We start from the raw sequence: 14784 nt of genomic DNA, 5'->3' as shown, positions 1-14784 counted from the left end.
CTGGCCTGTTCTGGCATTTGTCAGCTCTTTTCTGGACAATGCCTAGGCAAGATTTGAGGCATGATGCAGCTCATCAGGGACTATTTTCAGCTTCTGGTATGGATTAGCAGTGGAGAATTGTAGTTATGTGGGTGCAAGCTGAGCTTTGCCATTTGCCCTTGGGGCCTCAGGACAGGCTGTGGCTCGTTGTGTTACCAGCCCCAGATGCAGTCGTGGGTTGAACCACGAGTGACTCCAGTGCTGGCAGATGAGTCACGCTCATGTTCCTGTGCTGTCTTCCCCCTGGGCTGCAGGACTCCTGTGCGTCTCTGCACAGCAGCTGGCTTCTCTTGGGACAGCTAGTCCATGTCAGACATACTCCTTTCATGCCTGCTAAACTTTGCCTTTACTCAGATACAGGAATACCTCATTTGTCAATGAGGGACAGCCTTAGGCACAAAAAAATTGCTGAGCATGTCCAGAGTGACAACATCTGCAAGCATGCTCACTGGCAGGATGCAGTCTACCAAGGGAGTTTCACTGGTGTAAAGGCAGGCACCTGAGGAATTGCAGGCATCAGATTGCTCATGCAGACATCACTTATGTCTTGGGGGTTTCTGGAATTTTGGCACCTAGTATCTTGTCTCAACTTGGAAGTTGTGATGAGCAGTGATTTTTCATATGGAATTTTCTAGGGTTTTTCTTGCAGGGGACAAAACATGGTGAGGTTCACCAAAGGATGGCTTGTCACATGCTCACCACGCTCCTTTTGACAAAGTTACACTAGGAGTATGCAGCTTTAACCATCAAAAAGGAACTGAGAACATATTTGAGCTTTTCTGTCTGTACATACTAAATATATTTCTGCTTGCATCATGAGTGTGTTCCAGAAGCATGTGGGATGAGGGAGGTCACGACCACCACTGCTCCTCGGCGTGATAGTGCTGAAGGCTCATACTGATTCTGCTGCATGTGCTTTGAATTTTTTTTAAGGTTAGGACATTTCAGTTGTCCCAGCTGTGATTTTGCCTTTATCATACAGGGCACATTTTTAGGAGTCTGTAAGATGATTGCTTTTTGGGTATTTATGAAAATACCACATAGTGTAATAAAATATATGAATATGTTTATATGCTTTTTTATTTTGGCTATATATATATATATATATATATATAAACACACTCTTTAATAACTGCTTAAATAAAATATGTAAGTGTGTTTATTCCAAGCCTTTCTAGTACTCCTGAAGTTTCCTTTAATGAAAACCAGGCTGTGCTTTTTGAGGGTTGAAACTTTTATCTGCCTTAACAACTGAAGGCAAATTGAAAAACCAGGAAGAATAGTGAATTATAGTCTTCACTGTCTCTCCCATCACTTTGAAAATCTTCCCTGCCACTCCTATTTATTGTGAAGATGACTCAAGCTGTTATTCATGCTTGGGTGTTACCATTTGAGCAAATCCTCTAGGCTACTAGAAGAGAAGCCAGAATATTTAAAGCTGAGGTCCTGTGTTTCCTGCTTTTGTCTGTGTTGACAGTGTTCACTTTTTGGTAGGCACTCACAAAGTGTATAAAGTACTCAGTAGCACTGGAGGATTTTGATTGTGTTAGCAGTGTTAACAGGTTTATCTGTTGCAGGTATAGCAAGTCAGCCCAACCCTTAAGATGCACTTGCTTCAAGTACAAACACGACCAAAGGGATTACTAAGACATGGCAACTATGCAGAGTTTTGATTCTGTGACATTTAGGTGCCATTCTTGATTAAGAATTTTAAGCTTTTTCCTAATGTATCTACAGCTTTAAGGTATAGAGTTTCTCTAGTTAGGGGGATATAAATCCTACCTCTATAACTTAGATATTTAGGTATCCACTATACTTGAGACAGAGCTGTACTTCCAGGAAGCAGTTCATTCTATTTTAAACAGGTATTTTATAATGGCATTACTCACTTTCCACTGTCATCTGTCTCAATGACAAACCTAAGCTAGATCCATAGTTTTTGTCTGTTAAGGTTAGTAGGAGCAAATCATATGATTAATTCTGCTTTTCATAAGTGCATTTATCCCTTCCTTAAAGCATGAAAGGGAGATTAGCAAGAGGTAGTTGTGTAATTGTGCCTAGGTTTGCTTTAGGTGGCTGCTTGTGCTTGTATCTTGCCTGTAACCACTGCTGTGTTTTCACATGGGGGTCATGTACTCAGGCTGTGTCAGGATCTCTCTGGTTATAGATTTACAGCTGTGACAGGGAGCTGGGATTTATAGGCTGTGCTCAGTGGAGCTGCCAGCTCTGTTGGTGCATCATAAAGATATCTTACTTGTCTGTACACCAGTACCAAGTACAGGTTTAGGCACAGAAATAAGTCTGCACTAACATGATAGACTTTTCTTTAGTCTGTTTTTCTTTAAAGTTGCTTTATTATAAGTAATAAGGAATAGTGAAATAGTTTTATAGGAGTCCTTGCTTTTCAAGTTGTTGGGGTTTTAAAATTTAGATTTTTTTAAAAGTTATTTTAAACTGTTCAATGTTTTGGTGATCATATCACAGCTGTAGGAATTTGATTTTACTTCTACTATGTTTCTAGGTAGTTTGGACTTCAGCTTTTCATCCTGCAACACTGCTATATCTGCATTGTAAATACCTAGTAGCAATGTTTAAAGGTTGCCCATGAGGGAAAAATATGTTAGAAATCAGAGAGGTATCTAGTCAGTGCTTCAGTTTTGTAAAATCTTGCTGAATTGTTGCAAAGTTGGCGTGACTCTCCTTAAATACAGAAGTAAATAAAGCTTGAGGTAAAATCTGTGACTCCTTGGAGTCTTTGTTCCTTCCTTGGTTGGGACTATACTGTCTACCTGTGTAGTTTTATAAATCTCTGTAGTGAAACTAGTAAAATGAATAGAATGAAGTTCCATTTTGGTTTTTGAAGTTTTGTTGTTGTTGGTTGGTTGATTTTGTTTTTGTTTTGGTCTGGCCTTTTTTATCTGAGCCAAAGTCCTGAATAACTGTCACAACCTTTTATTACTATTTCTTTCCTTATTGCTGTGTCCTGTGATTCACTCTCTTGATAACTTTTCTATGGAAGGTAAAACTATTCTATGTTAAGAAGCAAAATGGGTGCCAAAAACATTCTAATGGGGAGGTTTGGGTTTTTTTTCCCAGCTGGATGCTCAGTTTTTAAGCTCTTGAGGTGATACTAGCATGTCAAACTGTCAAATTATATATTATTGGAAGATGTTTTTGTTTCTGTTCTTGCTGCACTTTGTTATTGCCTGCATAAAAGCACAGGGTTTGAGTTGCTTTTTTGGAGGTCAAATAAATGCTTTTTTGGAGGTCAAATAAATGCTTTTGCGCCTGCTTTTGTACTCTGTACATATATATATAGTATGTCAGTTATGTGTTTGTATCACTATCTTACAGTAACTTTCCACTTTCCAGTAATAAGAAGCCCTTGTGGGGGATGTGGATGCCCCTGTTCACAGCTGTTGAGTTCCCCATCCTCCAGAAGGGTAATCCCTCTAGCTTTGGTGAAAGCTTTTCCTCTGGTTGGGTTTGCCTGTCAGAATGAGGTAGGTGCAAGCCAGTAAATGCCCGTGTTACAGCTGGGTGTGGAGCCTCTGCAGCTGCATCCCTGGTGTTCTCCTGAGCCCCTGAGCAGAGCCTGGAGGTTCACCCAGGTAGACTCTGCCTGGTCTGAACTTGGCTCGGGTACATCCCTGGGCTGCCAGCGCCCTGTGCTTTCCCTCTGGGAGTCACCCTGCCCACAGCAGAGCCCGTGCTTGGCACACTCTCTGCCTGCCTCTTGCACCTTCCAGCAGCTGGGAGGAACTCACATCTTATCTGAACAGCAGCCAGTACTGATCTTTTATTTTTTTTTTTTTTTTTTTTTTTTCATCTGCTACTCAGGGGAATGTATGAAATACAATAACATGCAGTATTTGTAGTTAACTGTCTTTCACATGTGGGAAGTGTGAAATGACTTAAGTAGACCAGCAGTTTTCAGATTTGATTTCATTAATTAAACATATTTTTTGTTAAGCTGAAAAGGTACTTCTTTCACCATTGGTATTCTCATTTTTGTCCATGTTTTGCTATGTATTTAATAAACTTTTCCAATTGACTTCCTTTCATAAGACAGCAGTATTTGCAGAATCCATCTGAAAAGCAGAGTTAACCTAACCACAGTTGTTTTCATGTGAGGTAGACTTAATATTATTCCCAAGATGGTTGCATTAATTTTGGGTGCCTCCTGTTGCTAACATTTTTTAAGAATTTTGTTCTCTAAGGCAGGAACTCACTGTTTAAAAAGGATGGAGCAAGGGGAAATATTAAAGCTATGTGTGTGCAAAAATATTCTCTTTATCTTATCATAAAGGGGTTAGAACTTCTTTCTAGAGTCCTTCCTTTGTGATGGCTTGTGGTTTGATTCTGAGGTTTGAACTACAGAAAATTTACCCCTTCTTATTGCTGGGCAGCTTTTAGTTCTGATAGAACTAGACTGGGCATTCTCTAGTAGACAGAGTAGAAAAAACTCTTCTTAATTGAATTTTTAGTTTTCCAACAATGTGGTAGGTTTTATAAAAGACCTGAAAATGTGTGAAGGGTTCTTTTTGTTTGTTTTAAATTTGTGGTAAGTTCAGTTTTCTTACGGGAAGAGCTGGGCTTGTTTTATGAGCAGCTGAATGACAGGAACTGGATGTGTGTGAGGTGATAAATATGAAAGGCTTCAGTATCAAACCAGAGTTGTCAAAGCAGAACTTCTCCATCCAGCTTCTTGCAGAAGTATTAGACTGTGCAAGCTAGGCTTTCTGAATTTGCCTCATCTTAAATGAGCCCTATTGAGAGTGTTCTGTAAATGTGCTAATGCAGTGATAGTTGTGTTTAAACAATGTCTTCAATATTCTGGTAATTGGATAACAAATGCAGCCCAGGCACTTCTGTCTTCTAGATTTAGAATCATTCTGATCTACATTTTGCCTTAGCTTTTGAAATGTATCTTCTTTCATTTTGTCAGTGGTGCTCAAATGCCAGGAACCCTGAGGTCTAAATTATAATAGTCTAGCAAAAAAGGGAACTTGTCAGGATTCACAGGTCTGCCTAGATGCAAGAACCTTGTAATATTACGTTTACTGCTGGAAAAGTATGAACAAATTGATTTTCATTGATAAAACTCTTAGAAAATAACTTGAAAGAATAATTAAGGCTAGAGGATACTATGCTCAGGTGGGATTTTTCAAAATCACCAGTCTGAATGTGAACCTCACTGGGTTCTCTTATTTGTACTGAGTTCTTTATGCAATTCTAGAACTCTCATCTTTATGGTTATTATGGTGCTTGAAAGTACAAGTGAAAATTTCTTTCTCATTTGCAAGAGATGGCGGAAGACTATCTGATCAGGAGTGATACGGAAAGACTGAATGACATTTTAGTGCTCCCTGCCTCTTTCCAATGCACTAATGAATCCATTAAGTTGTTTGGGTTTCTTAGTTTTGTTCCCCCTAGCACACACCACACAGTGTAAACTTTTTACTGCTGTGAACATTAAAAAATTTATGCACGTTTACAGGAAGTCCGAACGAGCTCACAGAAGAAAATTTTTGCTGAACTCACAAATATATCTGTTATATCAGAAAGTCCTGAGATATGAATGATGAAGCACTTGAGAAAGCCTTGTGTGCATCTCCTACTGTTATCTTGTTCCCCAGACATCCAGCCTTGTCTGCCACTGGAGTCAGGATTGTAGATTAGCTGCATGTTTGTGGTGTGATCAGTACAGCTATTCTTATCTTTCACCTGGTCTCAAGAGCTCTTTTTCAATTTTTGCATTTCTGTGACTGAGGTTATTTCCTTAAGAAACAAAAGCTTCGAGGTTGGTTTCATTTAAGAATTCCTTACCTGCCTGAAGTATTTTCTATAGGGTTTTTTTTTACACACTTTAGATGAAAAATATAAAGACATGTTTGACTTGGTATTAGTATTTCTTTGAATGTCAAAAATTTGTACACTGAGGTAAAAAAATAAAGCCTGACATTCTGTTCCTGCAAAAGCCAGGATTAAAACTTCCAGCTGAATACAGAAAGTATAAAACAGGACATCTTTTGATTTTGAAGTAATGATATGTTGAGGTTTACTGCAAATTTTTTTCCTTGTCTTTTGAAAGTGCTGGTTAATTAACTAGTTATCAGTATCTACCTGCCTTTAGATCAAAAACATGCTTGGAATCAATTAAATTTGCCCTGCTTTTATTTTTATAGGAAGTGTGCATTTTCTGCAGTCTGTAAATGAGGGAACCACACTACAAAGAAAAAGTTTTCAAGTTTTGATCTTAAAACTGATCTCCTGGGTAGGCATATGACTAAAAATAATGCACTTTTAGGAAGTACTGGTTTTAACACATTCAGATCCTCAGGAGCTCTGACAATGTAAGCCTTTTTTTATTTGAAATGTCTTGGCATGACTTAGGAATGTAATTTCCCATCTAGATTTTACATTTAAATTTTGTCATAAGACAGAACTCCCAGAGACAGAAGAGTTGTTATCAAAGTCAAGAGCAGAGAGAGGGAGTGCATCTGTTGAGGAATGTACCAGCAAAAGCATTGCTCCATCCACAACTCTCCAGGATAATCTTGTTGCAGAACCAGAAAAGGCAGAGAAAACCTCATCCAATCCTGAATAGCTGGTACCCTGTCTTTATATCAGCTTGTTGTGGGAGGTACAATTTTACTCCCCTTCTTCTGAATCAGTCAGATCAGGAATTTTTTAAGTAATGGTCTGGTTCTCAGCATTACAGATGATGCTTTTTGACTGTATTGGTTTGTTTTTGTTTTTTTGTTTTTTTTTTTTTTTTTTGTTAGGATATTTGTTATCTTTTGTTTGGATTTTTTTTTCTCCTGTGAAAAAGTGAAGATGTTAAATAATAAAAAATTACAAAGTTTCCTCAAATAGCTTCTGAACACTGAGCTATTAACTGATCAGAAAGCTATTGTACTGTGTTGCATTATGCTCTTTCAAAAAACAGAAGCTGCTGCCCTGGAGAGTGGAAGAGTGAGTGCAAAGACAGGGCTACTGTCTGTGCTTCTGCAGGCTACTGGAGGTAATAAACCAAGGAAAGTTTGGTTTAAAGGGGAGCACTCATATATGTGGCTTTGTCTGCTTGTTCTGCTTTTAAGTCAGTGGTGGGCTTTTATTTTTCCCCTGCAATTTGGTAATCTCAGAGTAGGTTCTGTTTATCAGGGTGAGGCTCTGGGGTGCTCACTGCTGTAGGGCAGAGGGCTGTTGCTGAAAAAGTTGTCACTCAGTTGAGTAACAGCCTTGGCAAACTCAGGGGAGTAGTGCCCTGGAAACATAGTCCAGCAGTGATAGTGCAGGGGCTTTTGTGTCACATTTCTTGGAGGGACTCTAATATTAAACACACCCCCTTAGAGAGACAGAAAGGCATTGAGACTTTAGAGATGCATATGTGGTTTTGGACTTTGGATTTCTCAGTAACATATGGAAAACAGAGAATTTCTACTCATGCCAAGATTTTTGTGCATTTTTTGGAAGTTGGATACGAATCAGAAGAGTTTAGGATTCCCAACAAAGATAATTGCTTATTTCAGCTGTTATGCAGACATTTATATCTAAGCTATCTGTGTAGCTCAAGCCCATACTATTTGAATTTTCTTTTCATAAATTGTATGTGGATAAAGATTGAATTTTAAATTTAACAGCACTTTCAATCAACATTAGTTCCTAGCAGTCATTGAGTAATTCAGTTTCCCAGTAATATGAGGCAGTGTATGCTTGATTTATAACAATTAAACAGAAGCTTTGCATAGGGAGATAAGTTCATCCAGATAACAACATATCATATAGTTTGATGGCTCAATATGTATTTTTTCCAACATTGATTCACTCCTCTGTATACAGCCCTGGTGTAAAAATGTCTCAGTGCTGTATGTGTGTTGTAGCTGACTGCCTTAAATGCAAATTCACTGAGACTCAGTTCTTACTCTTGACTCCATTGTGTTTGGGAAGGAAAATACAACACTTGTTTTACCTTTTAAATTTTATTTTATTTTACAGTGATGTTAAATTAATTCTGAGGAAAATGTACACAGTGTTCTAGTAGCTGGGAAGCATATATAGCAGGATGTTTTAAAGCAGTTTTCTCTATGTATTCCTGTTTGTAACAGTATATATGTAGATACCTCCTTTTACATGGTGTTGACATATCAAAGTGTCTTGATTAATTTTGCCAGCACATAGCCCAAGTACTTTATACTTTTTAAAGTTTGAAAGAAAATATAATTTGAAGTTTTAAATGCTCTTGTTAAAATGATTTCTAGGATGCAAAAATTGAGAAGTTACGCTCCAAAATTACTCTATCTTGAGTGTCTTTATGAACACCAAATAGTTTCCTGGAAGAAATAATCGACTCGATGCACATGTTTATTTCTAGTTAGAAAAGGTCTTGTTTTTCTAAGAAACTATACTTTGAGATAAAATTGACTTATTCAGAGGATGTTATTTTCCTCAAAAGTCATGCTGAGTTTAAGAACTCCTCACAAAAGAGGTTAATAAAATGGTACTGTACCTAAAGCATTAACTTCAGACATCACAAGTTACTTTGTTTTAATCACACAGGCTTCTGAGAGAGAGGTGAGAAGAAAAACCAGTTTGTCTGAGACATTTCTAAGCGCTCTAAACTACCAGGAGATTTAATTGCTTTATGGGGGCCAGGCTTGTAGAGAGAGCATGTATTTTTATCAGATAAACCTGGGAGAAACAAAGTTCTTTAACCCACTGATTGAAGCCTCCTGTGAACATAATGGTCCCTGAGAAGGAAGGTGTAGGGAAAAAGACAGCTGGGGAGGAATAAGAGAGACAAGAGGAAACTGGCAAAGACACAGTAGCTGAAGATATGACAAAAAGGGGGCAATTTTCCTGCAGTGTGTAGAGCAGGTAGCTTCACCCCCCATTCTCAGTAACTTGGAAACTGATATCATTATTAAATTGAGCAACTGTTTTAACTTCAGGAAGAAAACAACCTACTTTTTCACTTGTGTTTAACTTGACAAACAGTCTTTGGACTTTGGTTAACCTCTATACCCAAAAGTTCATTTCTAACATACAATCTGTCAGAACAGACCTTTGACATAATTTTTTTAAATACTTCTTCTGTATGCTGTTATGCTTAACACTTTTACAGCCTTATAATAAACTTTTCAGTTGTGAAGGAAGCACAGCCTTTACATATAAGAATATATGAAGAAATGTGTAGGCTTCTAATTCCAGTTTAGTCCCAATAGTCTTTTGATGCAGTTTATATTGTAGAGTCACTATCAAATATTTTCATTTTTATGGTCTGAAGGCTGTGTTGAATGAAGCTTTCTGAAACTGGCCTTTCAGAGAATCTGATGTCCCGCGGTCTGGTGGACCGGTTCTTTTTTATGGAATTTTGAATGGTATCTGATGTGAAGTAATAGACTATGGGGTCAAAGCAGCAGTTTGAAACAGCGATGCACAGAGTGATGGGGTACATAGTCCTGACTGCAGTCACCACTGAGCAGTTGACCCAGGTCTGTGTTCTCATAAGGGAGTAAAGTATTAAGGTAACGTTATAAGGCACAAAGCAGAAGCAGAATATCACCAAATGGACAAAAATCATTTTGAGTACTTTTTTCTTGCTTACTTTATTCCGGCTTAACGTAAGTGGTTTATTCAGGGTCCGGAGGACCATAGTGGAGCAGGTCACGTTCAGGATGAGCGGGATAAAAAACCCCACAGTTTCAATGAAGATGACAATCCGGGATAGGTAGGTTTTCCACGTGTCCTCTGAGAAGTTTTCGAAGCACGTCCTTTGCTCTGTATTGTTCCGGCGGTTTGTGGACTGGAAAAAGCTTGCTGGTGTGCTGCCTGCTAGCACGGTTATCCACACTGCAACACACACAATCTTTGCATTCCTTTTGGTCCGGAGGGTCTTGGATCGGAAGGGGTGTACTATGGCTAAGAAGCGATCCACGCTGATGCAAGTCAGAAACAAAATGCTCCCGTACATATTTGTATAAAAGAGGGTGACAGAAATCTTGCAGAGAATGTCTCCAAATGGCCAGTTTCTGGTTACAAAGTAATAAATCCTGAAGGGTAATGTAAACACGAAAAGCAGATCTGATATGGCTAAGTTAAGCATGTAAGTTGTAGTCTCGTTTCGCACTTTTAAAGTGCAAGTGAAAATGTAGATCGCTACACAGTTCGCTATGAGGCCGAGCACAAACACCATGCTAAAGATACACCCATACAAAGTATATTTAAAGGAGTCCTCAGTGGAACAATTAGAGCTTACCATTATAATGGTATGTCAACAATTCCTGTGATTTGGCGATTTCTCTGGTATTTTTATTGCAACTTTTTTGAAATTCCAGAAGAACTTGCAGGTCAGATGTATTTGAACGGTGTGCTTTGGAAGTTACTTATGCTGTGAAGCCTCGGGGAAGGAAGATGAGCTCTGTGGCAGGGGAGTACATCTCCAGCAGAAATCACCGGGAAGTCCTCTGCCGAGTGCTATTTGTAATCACATAGCCAGTCTGCAAAAGTCAGAAAATGCATCATTTGTGGCAGATGAGGTCACCCCACAGCTTGCTTAGTTCCATTTCCCACCTCGATTCAATGAAGCCATTGTAGGACTTTCTGCCTTACTCTGGGCTGCAGATTGTGACGGCAAAGCCTCGTCCATCCGAATTCTCTGGGAGCGTGTGCTTTAGGAAACGATTTCCTGGCTGCTGCGAAGTGTCGGCACTTGCATTTCCCCCTCTCCCTCCTTTCCGTGCAACAAGTTTGTCGGCTGGCTGGCCGGCCCCATGGGGCGGGAAGCAGAAGCAGGAGGGAGCTGCTTGCCGGGGCAGAAACCGAATTCCAGAGCGTGTTTGTTCCTGCAGCCCACAGCCCTCGGCGGCTGCTGCCAGCCCAGCTCCTTCTGGAGAGCGGAGCAGAGCGCCCAGGCAATTTGTAGCGTGACATCACAGGAAGAAGAGGCCGGGCGCGGAAGAATGGTTTCAGTTTGGTTTGTTTGCCTTCCCCTGTGTCTGCTGTACCTTGCAGATGTAGCTTGTGGAGTGCTGCAGCTGCCTCTTAACTCTTTCCATGCTCCCTGAGAGGTCCTTTGTCAATGCTGCTGGGGTCTGGAAATCTTTCTCTTCAGTTATGACGAGACTTTGCAGTGTCTTAAGTAACTCTCGTGCCCTTAAGTTCCTGTTTTTCTTTGGAGATAGTAATTGTGGGATTTTATATAGGATTGAGCTAACATTGTGCCTTTTGTTAATAGCTTTGCTTGTGATGGAGAACACATTAATCACCAGAAATCAGCTGAGTAGTTCTGTCTAAATTCCCCCAACACACCAGTACAAACCTCAAGAGGGACAAAGTAACACTGGTAGGTAATTAAACAATTGCACCTAATAATCACTAAAAAAGAGAGGGTTGCTGTTGGATATTCACAGGACTGAGATATGTTGCAGTGGGAGGGGAGATTTTTTTAACTTGCATATTAGAAAGCTCACCCCAAGCTTTATTCTAATTAAAAAGGTGGTTCTTTTAAAAAAAAAAAAACTACTCCAATTTTTTTTTAAATGCTGTGATGCAGAAAGCATTTTCTTGAATATGTAAGCAGAACAAAATGCATGTAGTGTACTGTGCAATTGGTTCTGGTAATTTCAAGGGGGACAGTTACCACATATGCACAAAATACTCCCATTAGTCACTGATAATTGAAACAAAAACATGTTGTAACTAATTACATTGTTAAGTAAATATTAAAAAAAAGCAGCTCTTACTGCCTTTAGGGGCAGCTATGAGATAAATCTCAGTTTAGACAGACTCATTATTAAACAACAACTTGGATAGACTCACTTCTGGCATCAAACCCAGTCTATTTCTAAGTCTTAGAATAACAAATCTCTTCATATCTGGCTGGGTGGCATGGTTCTTTTGAACTGTATTTTAATCAGTTGCGCCTAAGCAAGGCTCTGGGCAAAACCTTTCTAGTCTGCTGTGAAGGAGAGTAAATAATAGCACTTCACAGGATTTTGGCAGAGTTTCTTAATGTAAGGTATGTCAGATGAAATTCAGAAACATGCAAAAGTGGGTCTTGCTTATTTTATTTCAAGTTTTCTTTATAGTCGTCTCTGAAATATTTTCTCGTTGATTTTGAGGTGAAATCAAGCAGTTTAACTTCAATAGGCTATAAGCACAAGAAATTTTTATGACTGTTGAAATTCATGCTTAATTGTAAAGCATAGTGCAACTTGGGCTTCTGAGTCAGTTGGAAATGAAAATGTGAGCTTGGCAGATCTCTCGTGTCCAGCTTAACATGTAGCATAAAGGTTTTCCTGGCCTTTCTCACAAAAGCAGTCATCACACACTAAATTTTGTTTCTGTTGCTGGCAACCTTGCATGGTAAAAGAAGGGTTTTCCTGCAAATGTTCTGCATCAGGTCACAGAAGCTCTGCTCTCAGTTTTACTGTTCAACTTTGTTTGCACAGGAAACCTCTGTGGGGCAGGCTCAGTTACTGGAATGAAAATCCCTGCAGTACAGAAATTTAGTGTCACAGGTCAAAGCCTCAAGCAATAATTCATATTTAGAGAAAAACTAATGGCAATGAGTGTGTATCTCACTGATTAGAACTTGATTTGGCATTTGGACAAAGGCGTGGGTGCACAGAGGCAGGGTGGGATGTCTGCTCCATTTTCCTACTGTAAATGTGCTTTAAAGCAGTGGAGAAGGTGCATCCTCAGCATTTGCTCTATCTGCCAGAGCTCCTGCCTTGCTGTGGCTCCTTGTTGCTGCTCCTGTTACAAGTGTGGATACTACTCAGAACTGTATTTTAGGGCTTTATGGCTGGGTTGTCATTAGGACTCTCCTGCCCTGAACTCTTCTGGTGCAGTACAGTACATGCACTTTGTGCTAATTGACATTTGTATATGTCCAGAAACAGCATTCAGCTGCAGAGTTTTTCCACCTGCAGATGGAAATGTGAAACCCCTGAATTACAGGTTTTTCCTTCCCTTCTTTTTTCAGCGAGGAGAGTTAGGACTGAGCGGGCAGGCTGAGTCATTTCAGTGTAGAAGTGTGAACAGCAGAGGCAGATCGTGTACCCACCTTCTTAATTTAGATGCAGCTGATTGTTACCAAGCAGTGTGTTAATTTGCGTGAGCTTGTCCAAGCTGAAGAACCCGTGTTAGTGCACTGGGAGCAGCTGGGAGTCAGGAGTGGCCTCCCTTCTGGCCAGGCTCCAGCAGGAGCAGGGGGGAAGCCTCATTTCAAACTCTTCTTTTGTGAGATCGTGTTTTAAGATGCTGGGCTTTGTGCTGACAGGTTTGGAAAAGACTTCAGTAAATTTTAAGAAGTTTAACAATTATGGAGGAAGAACTGTCAGGATAATGGCCTTGCTTATACTCCTTCACCACGGGCCATTTTCCTCTGGGATGGGAAGGAGGGGGTAGGCAGGAGGAAGCAGCTGCAGGGCGAGCCTTGTGCTCTGAGGGTGTTTTTGTCTCCAAAGGAAACAATGCTGTTGCTGCAGGGAAATGCATATGTGAATCTGTCTGCCTTTCTGCATCAGAGATGGGAATGAGTTAGGACCTGTCATTTGTTGTAGTGCTATGTGAGCAAAGCCTGCATTTCTATCAACAGGCTTCCTGTGACTCGTGAAAAGGCACCAAAGGCAGAGTAAGAATGGGTTCCTTAGAGCCAGGAGCTGATGAGATGCTTGAAATCATCTCTCACTTCAGCAGCGAGAGAGTTTTTTGCACTGCTTCAGGCAGTTACCACATAATTCTGCTTCTCTGTGTTTAGATACCTGTTTAAGTGATTTTGTGTGGCAAACCTGCTCCACCCCAGAGGATCAGAAGGAAAAGCGTTTATAACCTTAGTAGTGTGCTGGGAGAGTAGGACGCTTCCTTCCTCCCCATGATGCCACAGAGTTGATTACTTGCTGTCATTTAGGACATGGGGAACAGGATCCCTTAAATTCAGAACTCCAATTTGAGTGGCAAAAGAACATTTCACTGAAGCAAAACAAGTATTTGAAGACTTTCCGGGCTTTTGAAGTTATGCTGACCAGTGTTGTATGTTCCTCTGGTGGTACCCTCACCTTCAGAGCTGGAATTAAACCAAAATTGTGGTCAAAGGTGAAATTCATTTGAGCTTCTCTAATGTACTGCATTCAGTTTGTAATGATGCTAATACTGAAAGCTCTTTAGGGGGAAAAAAGCAACTTCAAGATTAATAATATTGTAATAAATTCTTCCAGTGTTTCCAAGGCCAGAGAATGCTCTGTTAAATGAGGTTTGCCTCTGTTAAATGAGGGTTGTCAGGTGCACAAAATTCTCTGTGTAAGACCATTCTTCAGTAACTGCTGTTACTGCTTTCGGAGACACGCCTGTGTCATGGTGCAGGCATTTGTTCTCACTTTGGTTAAGCAGTCTTATGCAAAAGAACTTATGCTGTCTAGTGCAGAGAAGACAAACCCTGGCAGGACAATATTTTCTTTTACCTAAGTATTGTTATTCATTTATTTGTTTTGATGGGGTTTAGCTTTTTTTTTTTTTTTGTCTGTTTACTGGAGTTTCTCTTTGAACATGTACTGGAAGGAATTTATTATAGTTGAGAAGAAGGGCTAAAAGCCAGGAGATCTTTTTGGCTGTGCCACAGATTTTCTGTTCCAATCCTGGCAAAGTTTTCTATGACTTGGCCCTCAAGCTTCCCTCCACATAAGAGCTCATTCACTTTCACATTGGGATGTGAGGCTGTCTTGATCTAAGCTAAATAAA

General features: G+C 39.9%; 2 protein-coding genes across 2 annotated transcripts in view; one reads left to right on the top strand and one right to left on the bottom strand.

Annotated features, from left to right (window-relative positions):
• RB1 (RB transcriptional corepressor 1) overlaps positions 1 to 14784 on the top strand; it is a 69438-nt gene that overhangs the window by 33935 nt on the left and 20719 nt on the right. The gene's annotated exons all lie outside the window — the stretch shown is intronic.
• Positions 8233 to 10940, bottom strand: LPAR6 (lysophosphatidic acid receptor 6). The gene is made up of 2 exons (XM_056499159.1): positions 10654 to 10940; positions 8233 to 10541 (listed from the first exon to the last, which is right to left on the bottom strand). Exon 2 carries the CDS (start codon positions 10301 to 10303, stop codon positions 9281 to 9283), a length of 1023 nt encoding a protein of 340 aa, XP_056355134.1. The 5' UTR covers positions 10304 to 10541; positions 10654 to 10940; the 3' UTR covers positions 8233 to 9280.

This window comes from Oenanthe melanoleuca, chromosome 1 (genome assembly GCF_029582105.1).
Source record: "Oenanthe melanoleuca isolate GR-GAL-2019-014 chromosome 1, OMel1.0, whole genome shotgun sequence".
NCBI classification, from domain to species: Eukaryota; Metazoa; Chordata; class Aves; order Passeriformes; family Muscicapidae; genus Oenanthe; species Oenanthe melanoleuca.
Note: the sequence above shows the minus strand (reverse complement) of the source record. Positions and strands in the feature narration are given on the sequence as shown.

Excerpts from the sequence above, each read along its gene's own strand:
- LPAR6 (XM_056499159.1), bottom strand. The coding sequence starts at position 10,303 with ATGGTAAGCTCTAATTGTTCCACTGAGGACTCCTTTAAATATACTTTG.